Genomic DNA, 21,924 nt, shown 5'->3' on the forward strand with positions numbered 1-21,924 from the left:
TTACTTTCATTGCCTTTTATGTGTTTGTTGAAATGCCTCTTCTAGATATAGTATAGATTTTGTTCCTCTTGGCCTAGGGAGAGTAATTAGTGACACTTGAGTTATCTAATTCCTTTGTTGATTGGTAATTGGAGAGATTGCTAATTGGTTTGGAGTGCACAAAAGCTAGTCTTTCCTTGGGAGTTGGCTAGGACTTGTGGCTCAAGTCAATTCATCCACTTGACTTTCCTTTATTTAGTAAGGGTTAACTAAGTGGTAGCAATGAACAATCCTCATCACAATTGAGAAGGATAACTAGGATAGGACTTCTAATTTTCATACCTTGCCAAGAGCCTTTTATAGTTGTTAGTTTATTTTCATTGCCATTTACTTTCATGCTTCTTATCCAAAACCCCAAAACACATTTCTAACCAATAACAAGACACTTTATTGTAATTCCTAGGGAGAACGACCCGAGGTCTAAATACTTCGGTTTATAAATTTTAGGGGTTTGTACTAGTGACAAACAACTTTTTGTATGAAAGGATTATTGTTTGGTTTAGAAACTATACTTTACAACGAGATCTCATTAGTGAAATTCTAAACCGTCAAAAAGCCAATCATCAGATCTATCTGGCATAAAACCAAATTGGTTCTTTGTTTCTTGTGTCTCTTCTCTCAGCCTCCGTTCTATCACCCTTTCCGATAACTTCATGGTATGGCTCATGAGCTTGATCCCTCTATAGTTTTTACAACTCTATATATCCATCTTATTCTTGTAAATAGGTACCAAGATTCTCTTTCTCCACTTATCTGGTATCTTCTTTGACCTTAAAATCTCATTAAAAGGCTTGGTTAACCAACTGATGCCTTTCTTTCCAAGACCCTTCCAAACTTCAATCGAAATATTATCGGGTCCTATTACTCTGTTTTTTTTTTCATCCGCTTTAGAGCCTCTTTTACCTCGAAGTCTCGATTACTTTGATAGTAGTCAAAATTTTGATCTTCTTCCCTCGTGCATAACCGACTAAGACTCGAAAGAGTCTTCTATCCTTCATTAAATAACTCGTAGAAATAGCTCTTTTACCTTTCATTAATCTTCTCATCTTGAGTCAAAACCTCTCCGTCTTTATCCTTTATGCACTTAACTTGATCCAAGTCTCTCGTTCTTCTTTTACGAATTTTTGCAATTTTATATATACTTTTTTCTCCTTCCTTCGTGCCTAAATATTGGTAGAGGCCCTCATATACTCTTGTTCTTACTTCACTTACAACCACTTTTGTCTTTTTCTTAGTCACCTTATATTTTTTCCAATTATTTGCATTGTGGCACAAAGACCACTCTTTAAAGCACTCCCTTTTTGTCTTTATCTTTTCTTGTACGCTCACATTCTACCACCAGGACTCCTTGTCTCTTGGTCCTATCCCTCTAGATTCACCAAAACTTTCTTTTACTATTCTTCTAATAACTTCTGTCATCTCCCTTCACATCTCCTCTACGCTTCCATCCCTTTTTTTACTTTGCCTCTTCTCCTACCTGTCATAGGAAGCTTATTTGTTTCTCACTTTTTATCTGCCTCCACCTCGTCATTGGATTTTTCATATGATGTCTTTTTCTCAACTTTTACTCAATGCGAAAATCCATGACAAGCATTCTATGTTGTGTTGTTAAACTTTCTCTCAGAATAATTTTACAATTAATGCAAAATTTCCGGTCGACTCTCCTCAACAAGAAAAGGTCGAATTGAGAGCTTGTCATGCCACTCTTATAGGTTATAAGATATTCGTCTCTCTTTTTAAAACATGTATTTGCGATGAGAAGGTCAAAGGTTGATGAAAAGTCTAAAATATTTTTACCCTCAGTATTGACCACCCTAAAACCATGGCCTCCGTAAATACTTCCATACCTAGTCACTTCTCTTCCCGCATGGCCATTTAAATCTCCTCCTAAGAAAATATTATCTCCCGAAGGTATGTCTTGGACCAAACTCTTTAGATCCTCCCAAAATCTTATATTGTGTTGCTCGTCCGAACCCACTTGTGGTGTATAGGTGCTAATCACATGAAAAGTACCTCCTTCTATCACAAGTTTGATAGAGATGATTCAATTACCCACCCTCTTAACAATCACTATGTCCTTTTTTCACTGCTTATCCACGATAATACATACTCCATTCCTATTCTTTACCTTTCTTTTATACCAAAGTTTGAATCTGGAGGTATCCAACTCCCTAGCCTTTGCGATGATCCATTTTGTTTCTTGTAGTCACATGATATTAATCTTCCTCCTCGTCATGGTATCCACCACCTCTATGAATTTTTTTGTTAGAATGCCTATATTCCATATCCTAAATCTCAACCTTCTGTCGCTCCGATCTTTAGCTTTACCTTTTTCTTTGTGAACTAGCTTATTTACTCTTGTTCGTTCACAAAAACGTAGAAACTCTTGCTCATGTAACACTACGCTTAGGAAGATGCAGCGGCTCTTGCTCATTTAACACTGTACACGAGTCATACAGCGCGTTGCTTATGGACAACGATCTAGCTTTAGAGCAATAACGTCTTTGATCCATGTCATGAAAATTCAACTAAGTTTTTATGCTAGCTGTCGAAGTCCTAACACAACCCTCCTTCTTTATCCAAACTTAAGACTGACTATGTATCACAGATGTAGCATAAGCGGAGTTAAAAATTAAAGTAGTATATTAATTGTTATTAATTCTAAAGACTGTGCTTAATCTGATGAATAAAGGTAAAGTTTTTTTTTTACTCGAAAGTAAGATAATGCTTGTAAGTGTAACAACTTTAGCAAGGTAAATAAAAGCAGAAAACAATTTTTTTAAATGAATTAATCTTAGTTAAATGTATGAAATTAGTAGTATAGCTAATATGTGTTCTAAAAATAGATATTAAACTAATCTTTTTTTAATAATTATTTCTCTTAATTATTTATTTATTTATTTTTTGGTCAGATCCTTTTTCTCTTTATGAATGATGCTACACATTTAAGTCTTTTCGGCAACCAAGTTCAACCAAATTGTTCAAACCCAACAAAAACTAGCTTAATTATTAGCGCATATGAACGCGCTACCTCCTCCTCCTTTTTCTTCTTTTTTACATATTTTCTTATTATCTTCATTCTTTTATTATTTTGTTATTGCTGTATTTTTTTCTCCTCCTCTTCTTGGTGATTTTTACACCATTATGTATGTCTTCTTTTTCTTTATTTGATTTTTTTCTCTTTTTCTTATTTTTATTCTTGTTATAAGAGCAAAACGAAAGAATTATGAGAAGTTGAAACAGAAAAAAGAAGAACATGATGATACCGAAGAAGAAAAAGAGGAAGAGGAGTTTTGAGTTATGTAGAATTTAGTAAAAAATAACACCGAAATTTTTTAACCGTGACTCTAAGAAGGTGAAATAAAAATTGATAAGAATGTGAAAGAAAAAAGAAGAAAAAGAGGAGGAGGAGGAGGATGAGGAGGAAGGAGAGTTTTAAAATATTATTTAGTTGAATGAATGTATGTTACACTTGTATGATTGGATTCTTGCCATAAACAAAAAATAACACCTCATAATTTTAACACCAGAGTTTTGTTACAAAATACTGAAATCTCTTCTTTAATATTGCATTTTTTTTCTTATTATTCTTCTTTTTTTTTTTTCTTGTTCTCTTACATTTTTTTAGAAATATTACTTCTCATATTAGACATGAATAAACATGTATTGCAATCTTATTTAGTTGAATGAATGTAAGTTTATACTTATTGGATTAAATTCTTACCATAAACAAAAATAGCACCTAAATTTCTTAATTTTAACATCGAAATGTTGCTACAAATTAAAAACATAGATTAATCTCGTCTTTAATGCTGCATTTTTTTTGTTCTTATTATTTTTTCTTTCTTTTTTTTCTTTTGATCTTATTTCTTCTTTTAAGAGTATTACTTCTCATATTAGACTTGAATACACACTTATTGGATTAAAAACTTACATGTGCAATAAAAAAAATGTAGGAGAAAAAGAAACACTATAACTCTGATGATGATGATGATGATGAGGAAAAGAAAGGAGGAGAAAAAATTCAAATGAAAAAGAAAGAGGAGGAGACTGCAGTAGTGGTGGTGAAGACGACAACGACGATAACAAAAGAGAAATATGAGAAGAAAAATCACTACAAGAAAACAGTTCTATTGTTACGCTTTTAAAGCGTGGCGAAATGTTGAAAAAAGTGGCAATAACTTTTCGCCATGCTTTCTGAGCTACCACCACACTTTTGAGAGGGTCACGTCTGCAAGCGTGGCAGTTACTCTATCGTCACGTTTTTGGTAACCTATCGCCACGCTTTTTTTGCCACGCTTTTTACAAATAGTCACCCTTTAAAGCGTAGCCGTATGTAGGAAATATGACCACGCTTTTAAAGCATTAATATACGTGAATGGAAAAAACAGTTATAAAATTTAGTTAAATTTGATTGGATAAATTACTTAGTTGTAGAGTATTTTTTATTATTATATTATGCGGTAAATTTACCCATCTCAACTTTTATTTGTTAGAAAAACAAAAACCAATTGTCACAACTGAATACCTAATTAACATACAAAAGCTAATTACCATTGTGTCATTTATGTCAAATCTATCACAATAGATATTTGTCTAGAAATTGCGCATAAACCATCTTCGCGTGATGATGTTCTCCATCATCGTCCATAATACAATTGTGTATTTAAAACAAAAAATGTTCAAATTTTTATGAAAACGTATCACGTTTGTTTCGTATCTCCTATTATAGTATAAACACATACAATATGTAAATATATATCTCCTTCTCAGTTAAACGAGATGTCTAACTTAAGACAAACGTATAAATATTTTCACCTTACATATATTAGTAATTATTATATCTATTCCATTTATTTAAAAACTCCATATAATAAAGGATATAAAAATGTACAAAAAAATATTTCTCAATTAACACTAATATTATTCCAAGTGGTACATTCATATCCGTCAACGAAAAGTAGTAACAGCAGATGATTTTGGTCCGTCTAAATAATACACAGAAAACTCCAGTTTAGTTCCCACCTCATTTGGCGGGTCCGCCATGTCAATTCATTAATCAAAGTTCCATAAACAAACATTATTCATTACTACATCCTTCTATAGCACCCTAATACGATCTTGTATAGTATATCACAGTTTTATATTAGTCAACAATAATGTTATTGACGTAAATCAAACTATTATCAATATCAATATACCCTTGCAAAATACCAAAACATCTATCTAAAAATTTTTTATTTTGTTCCTAATATTTTATATAGAATTAATATTTAAATATAATTTTAACACAAATAAAAAATATTTAAAATAAAATTAAATATAATTAAACATTAAGATATTTAAAAAAAATTACAAATATTAAAAATAAAAAATATAGAGTAAAGTAGACTCCTTGTCACTAACGTTTGTAATATTTTTTTAAAATACTCCTGACTTTAGTTGTCATTCAATTTTGCTTCTAATTTTTTTATTTGTGTTAAAATTATCTCTAGACGTTATTCTATATAAAATATTAGAGGTAAAATTAAAAATTTATAAGGATAATTTTGACATAAGTCGAAAACGTCAAAAACAAAATTGAATGAATTAAAAATATTAGAGACAAAATTGAATGAAATTAAACGTTAGAGATATTTTAAAAAAAAATTATAAACTATAAGAATAAAAAATATACTTTACCAAACCTATCAAAAAAAATTCACAAAAAGAATTGCCTTAATAGTAGTTCTATTGCAAGTCCGAACTAAGGACATATTCGTAATTACATCATGTTCACCACATCATTAGCTTCTTCGATAATTATATATCTTTAGCAGAAGAAGCAAATCAAAGCTATAAACATTATTTGAAAAAAGAGATAGAGATAGAGAAAGAGAATTTGTAACAAGATGGGAATAATCGGGTGCAACGTTGACGGGTACATGGACGATGACAAGTTCAGCAAGCCAATGCCATGGATTGGAATATACATAGCAGCAGCATCCCTTGCTTGCCTCATAGCAGTAACCGCCGATCTCGTGCTCGGGTTTCGCGGCCGCAAGCTGTGGTTTCCCTGCAAATATTTCTGCCTCAATGCCACGACCTTGACTCTCATTGGCGTTGCGCTGAAGCTTTCCGTGGATCTCAACACTTCCATGCCTCAGCGCTCTGACCAGCTAGCAAAACTCACCAGCAGCGCATTCACCTGCACAATCATGGGTAATATTGTAATATCACTGATTAGCAAGTTAGTTAGGGTAGTTACAAATTCTGTTACTGCTACACTTTTGGACCAATATTTTGCTGTATTTGTTATATGTGTGCTAATTTATTAGGAGGTGAATACTCGGGTGTATTTGTATTTACGTGAAGATGATAGTTAAGAATCGTTAAATGATTTGACATATTTAACTAAATTATCATCTAACGGTTCTCGACTATCAATTTCATACGAAGATAATTGCACGCGAATTTTTCCCTTATTAGAAATTAGCGCACATTTTATTTCAATACAAAAATAATATGGCCAATATTTTTCTTTTATTTGTCTTGTATATAAATCAACATTACTTAATTTTCTATTCTTTTACTAAAAATATTTGAAACATAATATAATAAGCCTGAAAATAAAACTGAAATAAAGTTGAAATGCAAGCAAATGCTAGATACAGAAAATTGTTAGGCAGTTTTTAATTTGTATAATTGGTAGGTTTGATAGAATTAATTCACAGCTAGTTATTTATCCCTCACTCGTTGTATAGATATATATATTTATAGTGTAGAAGCATGATGCTTCATCCATTCAATTCAGAAATTTCATCATCCAAATCTCTCTCTAATTCTCTGTCTTTATTTTCCTGTCTTTTTTTCAATCTGGTTAAACTTTATCATCAGCTTTAGTTCTCTTTCTCCTCTCTTCTTTTGATTGCTTGCTACACAAATCTGGTATCATTTTACAATATTGGTCATTTAACATTTTTTAATAAGCAAGTGAGAGTAGCTAAATTCTGCTACTCCTAATTATGAAAATCAGTTGTTTACACATTTGTTGTCACCAAAAAAAGTTGTCGCACATTTGCACTCTTCTACTCTTGTATAAAAAAAACAAAAAATAAAAGTAAAATAAAAAATAAAAGGCACTAAATTTAATTACTGAAACAAAAAGTGGGTAACAAATTTCTCTCTGAATTCTTCATGAGATCATTCTGTTAAATTTGGGAAATAAATTTCTACTGGATTTATTTTTTGCATAAATATAGGACTTGTTTGGGTGAGCTTTTAAAAAAAATCTTTTTTCGAGTTATCTTTTTTTAAAAGATCTTATAAAAAAGTAAAAGTAATTTTATGTTTGGGTGTAATAATATAAAAGTACTTTTTTGTTTATTTATTATATGAAAAACATCTTTTTTTTAAGGAAAAAAGATCTTTTAAAAAAAGATGTAAATTACAACTTTTCAAAAAAGATCTTTTTTTATTTTATTAGTGTTTTTACTTTTACTACTATAAATTTGCCAAACATGTTAAAAAATAAAAAAGATCTTTTTTCATTGAAAAAATATCTTTTTTTAACAAAATAATAGCGCCCAAACATGCACATAGGGGATCAATTTTTTTTTCTTTTCCAAATTCAAGAAGATATGATGGAGATTTTCTCGGATTAATATAGATTTTTTAAGTACGGACAAATATTTTGTTGAGTTGTAATATCTGCTGGAACACATTTTAGATTCGACACTTCTGCAATACACGGGTCGTAATAAAAATTAAAAAGTACTTTTCCAAAAATCATATACACACTTAAATATCATCATATATTAGCGTGCTTAATACTATACTCTTCATCTATGCTCTTAAAATAAGTTTTTAAATAGTATATATTATTATTTATTAATAAAAAAATTATCTTACATGATTATATAATTAAAAATATTAAAAATAAGTTTTGTAATATCTTACATGATTATATAATTAATAAAATTTAAAATATTGTTACAATTTATCTAAAAGTTCCTATATTATATATATATATATATATATATATATATATATATATGTGGTGTTCTATGTGCCTAAGTGTTGGTGCTTCATAGATATAGACTAATGATAATTCCCATTTCCATCTCTTTAATAGGTAACTCCATGCCTTCTCTTGGTGTGACGGACAAGAAAGAGACGATGATGAATGTTGTGGCCATGGGAATACTTGTGATCACCATGATTGCGAACATCTGCATCCAATTTGGTACTGGTGTTATCTATGTATTCTGGGCAGAACATGTTGTCATCATACTTCTAATGCTCATTCTCTTGATGACAATGTTCTCTTTAGACATAGCAATTCCCAAGATGAAGCATTACTTGGAGCTGAAGTACGAAACAAACGAGGCAATGCTTAAAGAAAGCTTAAGCCGAATGGAGGAGGAAGACACTGGACAACTCATCAACAATCTTAGAGATGAATTGATGAGGGTTTGGATGATGGCACACACCAGTAGCCCCCAATTTGTTCTTGGAAGGTCAGTAACATGCACTGCATCCGGTGCGTTCTGTCTTCTAAGTACATTGGCATTAGCCGAGGCAATGCTTCGGTCTTACTTGATGCCTTGGTCCTTAAGATTCTGCTCCGGCGACAGCGATTACAAATGGTCTACCACATTGATTCTCATAGTTCAAGTTGCTGCAGTGGCAGTTGGTACTATTGCCCCTGCATTTAGATGGTTCACTGCCATAACTTATAGGTGGCCAAATGTGAGACATAAGAACAGCAAGAGAAGATTGCAAGTAGAAGGGTATTGGATTGATAGACTAGAACTAATGAAAGAAAGGCCTCTTGGTTATCGAATTCAGAATAGGCAGTTTAGAAAGATAGCCCATGATGCAAAACTGCTTCTACTTAATCTCTTCATTAAAATGCAGGTGGGGATTGTGTTGTTGAGCAAAGCAACACAATTCATTTCAATATCTCTCATGTGCTTGGTTTTGGAGTGTTACCAGCGGTGCAAGAGATTGAAATCCAACTTTAATAACAACGTCTCAAGCATTAGCTCAGTGGCAGAGTCAAAGCCGGATCTAAAGCGTTTCGTTCTTCATCTTGAAGGCGAGGAAGAGCTAGTTGAAGTGATGATGAAAAACAACCGTGACGCGACTAATCATTGGTTTCATGTAGGAGAGAAGAATGAGCCAAAACAAGTCATTGAGCTAATACAAGATAAATGCTCTGTCTTGCAAGGGTTTAAAGGGGTAGCAACATTTGATAGTGACCAAGTTCTATCTTTGCATCCTGTGGAAGCCCTATATGGTTGGTCACTTCCTTTAGTAACACTAGCTAGCATAATAGTTGCAATTCCAAACATCAATAGGCTCAAAGTGAAAAACTTGATAGGAGCTCTAAATGAAGGGCTCCTCTATGTGAAGTTCATAGAAAACAATATGGACAAAGAAGGAAAATTAAGTAAATTGAGAATGGCAGCAGATATTGTGTGGCTTGGAGTTGATTTATATGATAAGTGGTTAGATGTGGATCTTTATAAGCTCTCCCTTCAAGGAAAGAGTCCCAAAGAGACAATAGAGAGACTAGCTGAAGCTGCTAAAATCAGGTATGACAAATTCAAAGCAAAATATAGACACATATGCAATAGGGTAGCACCTTCATCATGGCCCATCAAGATATTGGCATCTAACTCCATGTACAGAATAAGCCAAACTTCTCTCTTAAACAATGAAATCATGAGCTCAGAGAGGTTGTTTGAAGCACTAACAGAAATGATATGTGATATATTGGGTGCATGTCTCACAAACTTGCCCCATGTTATATCCACAAAGTGCTTGAACAGTGCCATTGAAGAAAGAGAGGAGAGTGTGAGATATGCGGTTTGCATGCTTGGTCAAACCCACAGGATAATAGAGATGCTAGAGAAGAGGACATTTCCAAGCTTGGATTTTAGCAAAGGGACAAACATTGAAGATTGGCGATTGATGCATAAAATAGAGGCACTAGATATTGACTAAACTATTTTTTTTGTAAATATTTTCCTTTTCATCTTACATGGTTTCACTTTCTATCTTTTATTTTGTAAGAATGAAACTTATCTATCCATATTCAGCCCTTCATTAGAGAGTATCCCTTCTTTTTTATTTTTCTTTGCCCCTTTTTATCTACAAGTAGAGTGAATGTAAATTTATTTAATTAGAAAAGTTACTAAACAATGTGAACAATAGATATATCGAATGTTTATTTTATTAGGTGTGCGGATAATTATTCTATTATTAAAATTTAATTGGGTAATTTAGAGATATAGTATGTTTTGATTTGATTGGTAATTGTTCATATTATTCAAGAAAATTATTGGTTATGTAGCATTACCCTATTTAATTTTGTATATTTAACAACTTATTGGATGTTAGTGTAACTAATTTTTACAGCAACAATACATAGAAATTTACTATTTACATTACTTTATTTTTTATCCTTATATTAGTGTGTTCTAGTGTGGCTAGGGAACTTTCGTGTGGTCTTCACGAAAGAGGAAGTCACATGTGTGGTTGCTCATGGTATTTTTTAATTCGACAAATTAAAAATTAATTTATTACGAATTTGAATTTTATTTAAGGATTTATTGTTAGTTAATAAATTAATATATACACAAGATATGATTTAAACTTTCAATATTTATTTAAATAGAAGACTACGTTCAACATAAAACTTGTGATTCATAGTAAAACACCTCTTTTTTTGTTGAAACCTAATATGATCTTCAACGATTTTTCGAAATATTTTCTTATGAAATTTTATTACAACATCTATAATGACTTCTAGTTTAGATAGACAGCGTGACAAATAAACATCTACGGAAATTAAATTAGCAACTCTTTGAATAGTACTATAAGAATTGGTACTAAATATATGAGCTGATCATTCAACCAATTTAACTTGGTTCTATTAAGTCAAGTTTGACCTGTTTAATCTCTAGTTAATGTTACTAACATGGGGTTTAGCCATCAATTTCAGTGCAATAAGTTTTTTAGCTTTCTAACAAAATCTTGGGCTTCTGTTCAAAAAAAAATAAAAATAAAAACTGGAGAAAAAATTCATTCAAGTCCAACAGCTAAGCCCAATTTTTCGGACAAAAAATCTCACCCAAACCCGTAGATAAGATCCCGGATATCTGAGTCTGCATAGCGTTTTTGGTTTTCCCGAATACTGGTGAAGTGTTGTGTCTCCAACTATATCAAATTATTTTTAATAAATAAATTATATTAATTTATATGTGCGAATTTGGATAAATGTAGATAGAAGTTGTATTGACTAATGCAAATTATAATAAATATAAGTGTAATGATAATAACAACGATAATAATAATAACAATAATAAAATAAAAAATGAGTCAGAAAGAGAAGAAAAAAAATACAATTTTTTTTCAAATGTGTTAAAAATTATTCAAACTTTTGACAAAAGCTACTTATCAACATCATAAAGAAATTGAAAAAAAATACCGAAAATTATTTTTAATTAAATCAAAATGTTTTTTAAATACACCAAAACTAAGAATATAAACAGATTCGACGAAAAAAATTCAAAAATTTTACATTACATTTAAATTTAATCTTTAATTATGGATACTAATTTTCACAATCAAAAATAAAATTATTCAATTACAATAGCACTAAATACTAATGAACTACATTTTTAAGGTTTGAACCAAATCTCATCTACTTAATTCGTTTTAAAATAATAATTTAATTCGTTCTAGTTCAACTGATAATACGAATTTACATTATTTATTGTCTTCAAAAATAAAATATCTGTTCAAACCTAATATTATAACTTGATTTTAAAAAAATTTAATCTAAATTTTTAAATTAGACCAATGAGTATTGATCATAAATAAAGTAACATAAAGAATAAAAAAAATACATAAAAAAAGAATACAAAAAATACAGAAAAAAATATAAAAAAGAGAGAGAATGCAAAAAACGCTAAAAATAAAAAAAAAACAAAATTCATATAAAAAAAGTTTTATAATCGTACGTTAAATCAAAAGATTGTTAAAAATAATAAAGTATGAAACTAAATTAAATTATAATAATTTAATTAGATTTAATTAATTAAATGACTTTAGCTATATTGTCCTCTAAAATAAATATACCAAATCTTTCTCTAAGAAATTAGCACGAGTGTTTGATATAAATAGTTGGAGGACTAAGCAAAGCAGTTCTATTTTACTTTTCTTAAAGCAAACACACGCACGGAGTTCTTGCGAGTCTTCCTAATCAATCACACGAAAACCAGAGAGCGTTGGTTTTCTTTCTGTTGTTCGAACGTCTTCCAACAGGTTCAAACTTTCCTATTCGATCTTTCTTAAATTTCTCAAAACTCTAGTCTTTTGAGTTTCGATAATTACAGTTGTCAGCACCGCTTCTAATACATCATCACAAAACCCTGATGTTTATCTGCTAGAAAATTTTCAATTAGAGTTTTCTTTGCCTCTTCTTTATTTATTTGTTTTTTTTTGTTGCAAAGTTGGTAGGAAATTCCAAAAAAAAATAAAAGCTTTGAAATTTAGGGAGCTTTTATTGATGTTCTGGTGGTAGGTCCATCTTCTTGATTAAGTGATTATTGCTGGGTTTGTGTTTGTTAATTTTAACGATACCCTTTCTTTGTTGCTTTTTATTTTTGGTTGAATGATTACTTGATTACTTGCTCTTTGTTAGAAATTCCATGTCTCATTCTACCTGAGTTGACTTTTGTTTTGTTTTGTTTATCGCTAGGTTCAAGAAAAATGGCAAAGAGTTACTTCAAACAAGAACATGATCTTGGTTTATGTTACTGGTTTCTTTCTTTTTTTAGTGATGAATACTTGTTTTGATTTTGTGTTTTGTTGTTGCTAATATACAGCAATGATTAATTATTGTCTTCAGAGAAGAGAAGAGCTGAGGCTGCTAGGATTAGGGAGAAATATCCGGATCGTATCCCGGTGAGAATTCGTAGTGATTTTTTCTTTTCAGCTATCCCTTATTGATGCTACTGATGTTGAATCCTGTACTTGTGTAAAAGACAAAGTTATCTCTTTTGTTGGTTATAGAGCCAATGCTTTTGATTTCGTTGATTCTTTTGGGCCTATTCTAGCAAGCAAATTTTGGTTAATAGTAGTAACTGCATGTTAGCTACCTACCTACATATTTGACACTTTAGCATATAGTATTATACACTATGGGAAATACTTTGTTTGGAGGTTTGGTATCATGGCAAGTGCTTTTTCTTATGATTTTAGTTCTTCTTTAACTATGGTCTCTACATGTATGGCTTTATTTTTGTGGGGAAATCCTTTATTGGAGCTGAAATGACTCACTACAGAATGCTTCAGATTGTTGAATCAATAAATTAAATTCAAGAGCTAATGTTGAAATGATTTTTATATATGATTCTATGTATTTGTGGACAGGGGGCTGAACAGTTTTATTGTATTCTACTCGAGTTTTAGTATTATGGTTACATCATTCCTTTCATTTGATGCGAATTAATGGGATAAGAATAACCAATTCAGCTTTAGAGATAGAATAATTTTAAGTTCTCAGGAAGAAACAGGCGTGATATTTTATTAGACAAGAACGATTCATGTTTAGTTTATGATCCTAGTTGCTACCTGTAATACCTGAATATGAACATCAATGATGCATCTCTAGCTGTTGTGCTAAATATTCTCTGGATATTTCTGAAGGTGATTGTGGAGAAGGCAGAAAGAAGTGATATCCCAAGTATTGACAAGAAAAAGTAAGAGATTCTTAGAATTTATCATATCATCTGGAATTGTCGAATTAGTTTTCTATTAATATTTTTGTTTCTTTCAAAGTAATGGGGTGGTGAAATATAATGGATTTCTTATAGCAACTTCTTTGGATAATCAAGAATTTTTCTTCCAATGGTTGTGATTATAACAAGCAAATTTTTTATGCTAGAAGCTTGCTCCAATAAATATTTTTTTCTACTATATGAATGATTTTTTCACAAATTCACATTGCATTGGAAGTTTTTATCTTGAAGTTAACCATTGTTGTCTTAAAACCAACAGACTATAATTTTTTCAAGAAATATTGTTGTTGTTTAGATTTTCTAAAATTGGTTTTGCAATTTTGACACAATTATCATATATAATTCAATACTAGATTCTTCAAAATCTCTTTTAAATAGTCAAGTGATTTGATGATATTATCAAATAATGAGGTTTTAGATGAATGACTAATAATTCATGATATTATATGAGGGCAGGTTCCTGAAGAGCTTTCTATATATATATATATATATATATATATATATCAGGTTTTAATCTAGTTTATATTGGAGAAAGATATTATTTATTTTTAATGTTTCCGCTGTAAAAATTGAGCATGGTGTTTAATTTGAAGCTGGCAACCATATATTCTCTGTTTTAAGATATCAACCTAATGAACTTATTGTTGTAGGTACCTTGTCCCTGCTGATCTGACAGTTGGACAATTTGTCTATGTAATCAGAAAGAGGATCAAATTAAGTGCAGAAAAGGCAATCTTTATATTTGTGGATAATGTCCTTCCACCTACAGGTAAAGCTTCAACAAAATCATATTCTCTGTCACACATTTTCAGTATGGTACTTTAGCCTCCTAACATAGATATTATAGAATGGCATTAGGATATAACTGAGTAAGAAAGTTTTATACTATCATTCAATAAGATACTTTTAAGTTAGTGGATGGTTTAGTTAAACACTTTTAATGATGTGGCTATGTATAATTGGAGGTACGACTCCAAGTTATTCAAGAATAGTGGCGTTGAGTTCCTCGACGTTTGCCTTAGGATTAGTTAGTTCTATTTCTCGATAGGGATATGGAAAGGGGTATAATTCAGTTGTAGAGTGTCACCTTGAGGGGGCGGAAGTCATCAGTTCGAGCTTTATTATCCCTAAATCCAACCTTGTGTATAGAAATTAATTTTGTTCGGGGTTTTATTTCAATTTTTTGTTCCTTTTCAGGAGCAATAATGTCTGCCATATATGATGAGAAGAAGGATGAAGATGGGTTTCTTTATGTTACTTACAGTGGGGAGAACACCTTTGGGGACCTAACTTCCCACTAGCATATTATGGATTTACGCGACATGATCCAATTTGGCTTGCCTCATAAAAATTCATGATGTTACTAATATCAGACACATTGCTCTCAATGTTATGTACAGAGATGTATATAAAATTCTAAGAACCTATTTCATGCTAAAATGTTTTCTTGTTTCAACTTTGGAGTACTTAGCTGTTTCAACTTTCAATAAGGGAAAGTGGCAAATTGTTGATGAATTTGGTCTCCAAATTTCACGTGTGATTTAATTTGATCTTCAAATTTCAATTGACCCAAAATGATTTCATAAGCTAATTTTGTGACTCAATTTGGTCCTTCAATTTTCAAGGAATTCAACTCGATCTTTTAAATTGGATGTAACTTAATTTGGTCTCAGGATGCAACTCAATTTTTCTCTCAATCATCCATTTTACATCATCAATGTTGGATTGAGGGGCCAAATTAATGAGGTAATTATAGATAATTGATCTCCGTTTTATAGCATCGGTGACTTACCTAATTGTTTTACTAGTATAGTATGTTTTCCTGTTACTCTCCCAAAGATAAAATATTCAGTACTTCTTCCGTTTCACAATATTGTCGCAAAAGGATATTGTAAAAGATTGTGAACAAGCACATCATGCATCACCACTGGAGACTCTGCATTCTTTGATTATTTACGCATTGGTTTGAAGCACATTTGAATTAACAACAATGCATCTAGAGTTGCAAGTTAATGATGCCTGGGAATAAATTGTTAGTTTTTTGAAAGAAATACTCTAGGACGAGTTTGGATAAATAACTTAACTAAAATCTTCTAAAAGAATAGCTTATAACATAAAAGGTTTTATTAAAAGTAGTTCATAAACTATGTAGTATGGACACAGACACAAACATGAGAGGGCACCACATATATATGAAATATAAAGTATTTTTTAAATAAATTTTAATAATATTTTAATATTTTATTCATATTAAAATATAAATTATATATTTAACTATTTTTATTGTCTTTTTAATTATATAAAGTATTTAAAATCATTTTTTGCGTTAATAACTGGTAATATATATTATTTCTAAATTCATTTCAAGAGTATAGGTTAAGGATAAAGTTAGACACGGCTGACACGTGAAGGAATTTAAATGTATCCAAGCGTGTTTGGAGAAGCATTTTATATTTTTTATTAAGGCACGTTTGTACATGGAAGACATGTGTCGGACGAGTGTGAGATGAGTGTCATATCAAAAATGTACATGGCACGCGGATACGACGACTCAGGAAGTGTTTGTGCTTCATAGTTCATATTTCATAAATAAATTATTTTGTGTTTAATTTTTTACATAAGTACTTATTTTAAAGAGTGATAGAAATTTAGAAAACTTTTTATCATAACAAAAGACACATTTTTAATTCTTTATGAACACGGTAAATAACTCTAAATAATTTTGAAAAGAGAAATTCTTCGCATACAAGCGATTAAGGCTTGTAAGCCTTACAAGTCCAATTAAAACTAACGCTCGAAACGCGTTTCGAACCGTTCTTCTTCCTCTTCGTCTTCTTCTTGTTTTCTCTCCTTTCTTGTCTTCTCTTTCTCCTCCTTCTTCTTCTTCTTGCTGCACGTTCTTCTTCCTCTTACTCTTCTTCTTCTCCTTTTCTTTCGTTTCTTGTCTTCTTTTTCTCCTTCTTCTTCTTCTTCCTCGTCTTCCTCTTCTTCTTCTTCATTTATGTGCTTTTTTCTCTGTTTTCTTTCTTCGTTATTCTCAATTTCCATTGTTTTTTGGCATCAAGCTTTGAAATCGTTTTTGAAGAAGAAGCAACAGAAGATGAAGAGGAGAAAGAGAAAGAGTTCTAAATTATGCATAAAGTGTACTTCAACGAATTTTGGGTGTATTTCTTAAATCCTTTGGGTGTAGTTTTGTAATCCTTTGGGTGTATTTCTGTAATCTTTTGGGTGTATTTCTATAATCGTTTGGGTGAATTCCTGTAACTATTTGGGTGTATTTCTGTAATCGTTTGGGTGTATTTTTGAAGTTCCATTATCTTCAAAACGATTTTAAAGCTTGATTTCAGAAACCATGAAAATAAAAAAAACGAAGAGGAAGAAGAAGAGAAAGAGGAAGAGGAAGAAGAAGAATGAAGAGGAAGAGGAAGAGGGAATGGGAGAGGGAGAGAAAGAGGAAGAGGAAGAAGTAACACATTAAAAGGCCCGTATGTGTAGCAACTTGTAAGACTTGTATGTGTAGCAGGCTTCTTTGAAAATTGTGACTAATATGAATTAATTGAATCATTAACTCACTTGTTCATTTAAACAAATGTTCGAATTTTAAATCTTATCTTATGTATGCAACACTCATACCCTTAAATAAAATTTAAATTTGTTTTTAGCTTTAACTCTTTACAAGTTAAAAATTAAGAAAACCACTTCTAGACCCTCCCAAACAGAATTAAAACATTAGCAAATAGCAACTTTAGCATTCTCTTATTTCAATATTTCACTTTTAAGCTAATCTTCAAGTTAAAACATTATTGTTTCCCCTTCCCACCAACTAGGGCTGGAAGTGAGTCGAGTTGAGTCGAGCTAGACCAAGCTCAAGTTCGGCTCACCAAAATTGAGCTTGGCTCACAGCTCGACTCATTAACAATTGAGCCTATTTCTTAAGCTCAAACTCGGCTCACCGAAAACTCACGAGCTGGCTCAAATAATAGAAACATAAATATAAAATCTATAATTTTATATCAATAAATTATAACTTATATATTTTAAAAAATATTTAAAAAGATAAATTTTATATATTGTTTATCTATCAATAAATATAAATTTTTTATTTATGTCCTACATCAAAATTATATGTAATAAATAAATATAAAATTTTAAATAATTAAGATCATTAATATATATAATTATATATTACTATTTCATATATATATATATATATATAATCGAGCCAACTCACGAGCTAATGAGCTGAGCTTATCTAAGCTCAAGCTCAGTTCATTTAATTTATGAGCTCAATTCCAAATTTAAGCTTGACTCACTAGCTCACGAGCTTAGCTTATCGAACTATTAACGAGCCGAGCTCGAGCTGGCTTGACTTACTTCCAGCCCTACCACCAACAGCTTATTGAAGGCGAACATAAGTTGATTGTAACTAGGTGAAGGATTCGGTGGTGCAGGAACCTTTGGACCACTTAGTGGTCCAAGTAGAAAACATATTTTTTAAGATTTTTTAACAACTGTTACATAGTCCTTTAACTAATTTTAATTATAAATTGACCTCATATATTTTATATAATTATAAAAATGATTTTTTATTTTATAAATAATTAATTTATCATAAATCTATCATGTTCATTAACAATCAAAAACAAAAACAATTTTTTGGCCATTACAATCGATTAAAATATTAAATTTGATTCGTCTCGTTCGCGAGGAATCATAAAATTGTGTTTTCTGCGAAAACCAATCGATTGGAATAATGAATCAATCGATTGAATTATATCTCAATCGATTGGATTACAGTTTACCACTAAACAATCGATTGAAAATTGCCAAAAGCATGGTTTTCGCATAACTCAATCGATTGGTCATACGATCCAATCGATAGAACGATGAATAAAAATTGGATTTTTGTAATTCAATCGATTGTTTAGAATTTTCAATCGATTGAATGCTTCAAAACAACCTGGGTCTCACCAAATTCAATCGATTGCTTTTGTGACTCAATCGATTGAATTTACCCAAACAATATGAATTTGCCAATTTCAATCGATTGTAGTGTGTGTGAATTCAAATTCAATCGATTGGAACGCGATGTATTACGCCTATGTCAGTTTTTAAAAATTATCTTCTTATTCATCTATCTTATCTTTAAAATTCTATCTTCCTTTTTTAAGGTTTTATTTTGATTTAGATACTCTAATCTTATCTTTTTCTTAATATTAACATTATAAATTGGTGAATAATCCATCACCAATTATTCAATCCCACCATTAAAATCGTATATCATTCTCTTTATAAAAAATTTCATTGTTTTTCTTTCGAACATCCATCCATGTACTGAATATCTAATTTTTTTATTTTTTATCCGTCTATTTAATATCCACTTTTTGTTCATCGTTAATTGACAATCACCGTTGCAGCAATCAGCAAAGGTCCAATCAATTTTTTTCATTGTAGTGTTCAGAAAACAATCCATCGTTTTGAGAAACAACTCTCTAATATTTACTTACCATTTTTTTGTACTAATTTATAGTGAATAAATTGCAGCTTGAGGATCACGATATTCGCATGATAACCGCTGTGTATTTACTCCGGAATCGGATCAACCATAAGAAGGCACAAATTATAGCGTCGGCCGATGATTTTTGGAAATTGCACACTAACCATGAGATGTAAAGATTATAGTATTAATCTAGATAAAACTTAATACTTTAGTTATTGTCAATTTATTTGTTATGTTTGGTGGATGTACTTCTTTAGTTATTTTTCAATGACTTCTTAAATAGATATTTATCGTTTTGTGGCTTCTACAATTTTTCTCTATTTCTATGCAATTTATAGATACTTTAGTTTAAAAAACTCATATTATTTTGATGAAGTAATGTTATTTTCATTTATTATTTCAACAACAATGGCATACAAATATTATGTCTTGTGAATTATATTTTATATTATTTAATTAATTTATAAATAAAAAAATTTCATGTCTTTTTATTTGTTTGCATTCTATTTTGGATTTTTGCATCTTATCAAGATTTAACCTCTCTATTTTAATTAATTTTATATATGTTGCTAATAGATAAAAAAATCTAGATAAGAGTAACCATAAGAACAATCAATCATGATTACTATATATTGCATTTGAAAAGAGAGACTTTTTTAAAACAACGTAACGAAAAATCAAGAAGCAGTAAATTAGAACAGCAAACCAGAAATTCAAATTACATAAAGAACAGCTTCTTCTTCTTCCCTTCCCCCTTCTTTTTCTTCCCTTCCCCTTTCGGACGAACAGAGACACTCTTTCTCTTTTTTTTTTCATTTTATAATTTTTTATTATGGGTAATTTGATCCAAAATTTTAACATCTAAGTAAAAAATACAATTTCGTATACAAAAAAAAGATTACAACAACAACAAAGCCTTGTCCCACTAAGTGGGGTCGGCTACATGAATCAAACGACGCCATTGTGTTCTGTCATGTATCATGTCTACAGAGAGACCGTTTACATGTAGATCTCGTTTGACCACCTCATGGATGGTCTTCTTAGGTCTTCCTCTGCCTTTCGCCATTTGTCCATCTTCCATCTCATCCACCCTCCTGACTGGATGTTCTATCGGTCTTCTTCCCACATGTCCAAACCACCTGAGACGCGATTCAACCATCTTTTCCACAATGGGTGCTACTCCAACTCTCTCCCTTATATCTTCATTCCTTATTTTATCCAATCGCGTATGACCACTCATCCATCTCAACATCTTCATCTCTGCCACACTCAGCTTATGTTCGTGCTCCCCTTTAGCCGCCCAACACTCCGTACCATACAGCATAGCCGGTCTTATAGCGGTGCGATAGAATTTACCTTTAAGTTTTAAAGGCACTTTTTTGTCGCATATAAAACCAGATGCACTCCGCCATTTTGACCAACCTGCTTGGATCCTATGATTTACATCCTGTTCAATCTCTCCATTATCCTGTATGATGCACCCAAGATACTTAAAACTTTTAACTTTTCGTAGGATGTTTTCTCCAATCTTCACCTCTATATTGGAGTTTTCCCTTCTCAGACTGAACTTACATTCCATATATTCCGTCTTGCTACGGCTTATGCGCAAACTATACACTTCTAGAGCTTCTCTCCATAACTCCAACTTCTTATTTAGGTCTTCCCTTGACTCTCCCATAAGGACGATATCATCGGCAAAAAGCATGCACCATGGCACAGGCTCTTGTATGTGCTCTATGAGTACTTCCAAGACTAATGTGAAAAGGTATGGACTTAAGGATGATCCCTGGTGTAATCCTATACCAATAGGAAATTCCTCTGTCACACCACCTTGAGTCTTCACATTAGTCGTGGCCCCATCATACATGTCTTTAATTGCCCGAATATATGCGATCCTTACTCTCCTCTTTTCTAAAACCTTCCATAAGACCTCCCTTGGTACCCTATCATACGCTTTTTCCAAATCAATAAACACCATGTGTAGATCCCTTTTATTACTACGATACCTCTCCATCATCCTTCTTAATAGGTATATCGCTTCAGTGGTAGATCTGCCTGGCATAAATCCAAATTGGTTCTCTGTTACTTGTGTCTCTTTTCTCAACCTCCGTTCTATCACCCTTTCCCATAACTTCATAGTATGACTCATAAGTTTAATCCCTCTATAGTTTCCAATTGGTAAGGTCAAGGCACAAAGGAACTAGAACCACCATAGTTATAGCAAGAGAGAAGACAAACAAATCATAAGCTCATAATGAGATGAGAAGATATCAGAAATTAAGTGTTTAGAGTTGCATACAATACTGGCTAAGGGAAGCGCCTTGCAAAGACCGAAAGCAATCAAAAGAGCATAGAGTGCCATGACTGCCACTTTCACTACCTCTGCGCCTCTTGCAGTGCCTAGTCTAACCTGAAAGAGACAATGGGAAATCAAAATTATCCTAATCCGAATCCTAACCAATGTGAATTTAACATCCATTCGGGCTTCAATTTTAACATCCATTCGGGCTTCACATCCAGTTCTTGTTTCCAATCTAGGCTCCTTCTTCCTTTTTTTCATCGTGTAATATTTCTCCATTCTGAATCCTTGCC

General features: G+C 31.5%; 2 protein-coding genes across 3 annotated transcripts; both read left to right on the top strand.

The window, feature by feature from the left end:
• The first annotated feature begins 5,888 nt into the window (after positions 1–5,888).
• LOC130939720 (uncharacterized) lies at positions 5,889–10,181 on the top strand. Of its 2 annotated transcripts, XM_057867814.1 has the most exons (3): positions 5,889–6,240; positions 8,153–8,263; positions 8,351–10,181. In XM_057867814.1, the coding sequence occupies exons 1-3, from the start codon at positions 5,931–5,933 to the stop codon at positions 10,027–10,029; spliced, it is 2,100 nt and encodes a 699-aa protein (XP_057723797.1). In that variant the 5' UTR covers positions 5,889–5,930; the 3' UTR covers positions 10,030–10,181. The 2 variants fall into 2 exon arrangements, with proteins under 2 accessions (XP_057723797.1, XP_057723792.1); XM_057867809.1 differs by having other exon boundaries at positions 8,153–10,181.
• A 2,022-nt stretch (positions 10,182–12,203) lies between these two features.
• LOC130946340 (autophagy-related protein 8f) lies at positions 12,204–15,347 on the top strand. Its single transcript, XM_057875040.1, has 6 exons — positions 12,204–12,354; positions 12,791–12,838; positions 12,941–12,996; positions 13,741–13,793; positions 14,483–14,601; positions 15,030–15,347. Exons 2-6 carry the CDS (start codon positions 12,802–12,804, stop codon positions 15,131–15,133), a joined length of 369 nt encoding a protein of 122 aa, XP_057731023.1. The 5' UTR covers positions 12,204–12,354; positions 12,791–12,801; the 3' UTR covers positions 15,134–15,347.
• The last annotated feature ends 6,577 nt before the right edge of the window (positions 15,348–21,924 follow it).

This window comes from Arachis stenosperma, chromosome 1, assembly GCF_014773155.1.
Source record: "Arachis stenosperma cultivar V10309 chromosome 1, arast.V10309.gnm1.PFL2, whole genome shotgun sequence".
In the NCBI taxonomy this organism is placed as follows: domain Eukaryota; kingdom Viridiplantae; phylum Streptophyta; class Magnoliopsida; order Fabales; family Fabaceae; genus Arachis; species Arachis stenosperma.

Excerpts from the sequence above, each read along its gene's own strand:
- LOC130946340 (XM_057875040.1), top strand. The coding sequence starts at position 12,802 with ATGGCAAAGAGTTACTTCAAACAAGAACATGATCTTG. Across the intron at positions 13,794-14,482 it reads CCAAGTATTGACAAGAAAAA|GTACCTTGTCCCTGCTGATC; the intron begins GTAAGAGATTCT and ends TTATTGTTGTAG. Across the intron at positions 14,602-15,029 it reads TAATGTCCTTCCACCTACAG|GAGCAATAATGTCTGCCATA; the intron begins GTAAAGCTTCAA and ends GTTCCTTTTCAG.
- LOC130939720 (XM_057867809.1), top strand. The coding sequence starts at position 5,931 with ATGGGAATAATCGGGTGCAACGTTGACGGGTACATGGACGATGACAAG. Across the intron at positions 6,241-8,152 it reads ATTCACCTGCACAATCATGG|GTAACTCCATGCCTTCTCTT; the intron begins GTAATATTGTAA and ends TCTCTTTAATAG.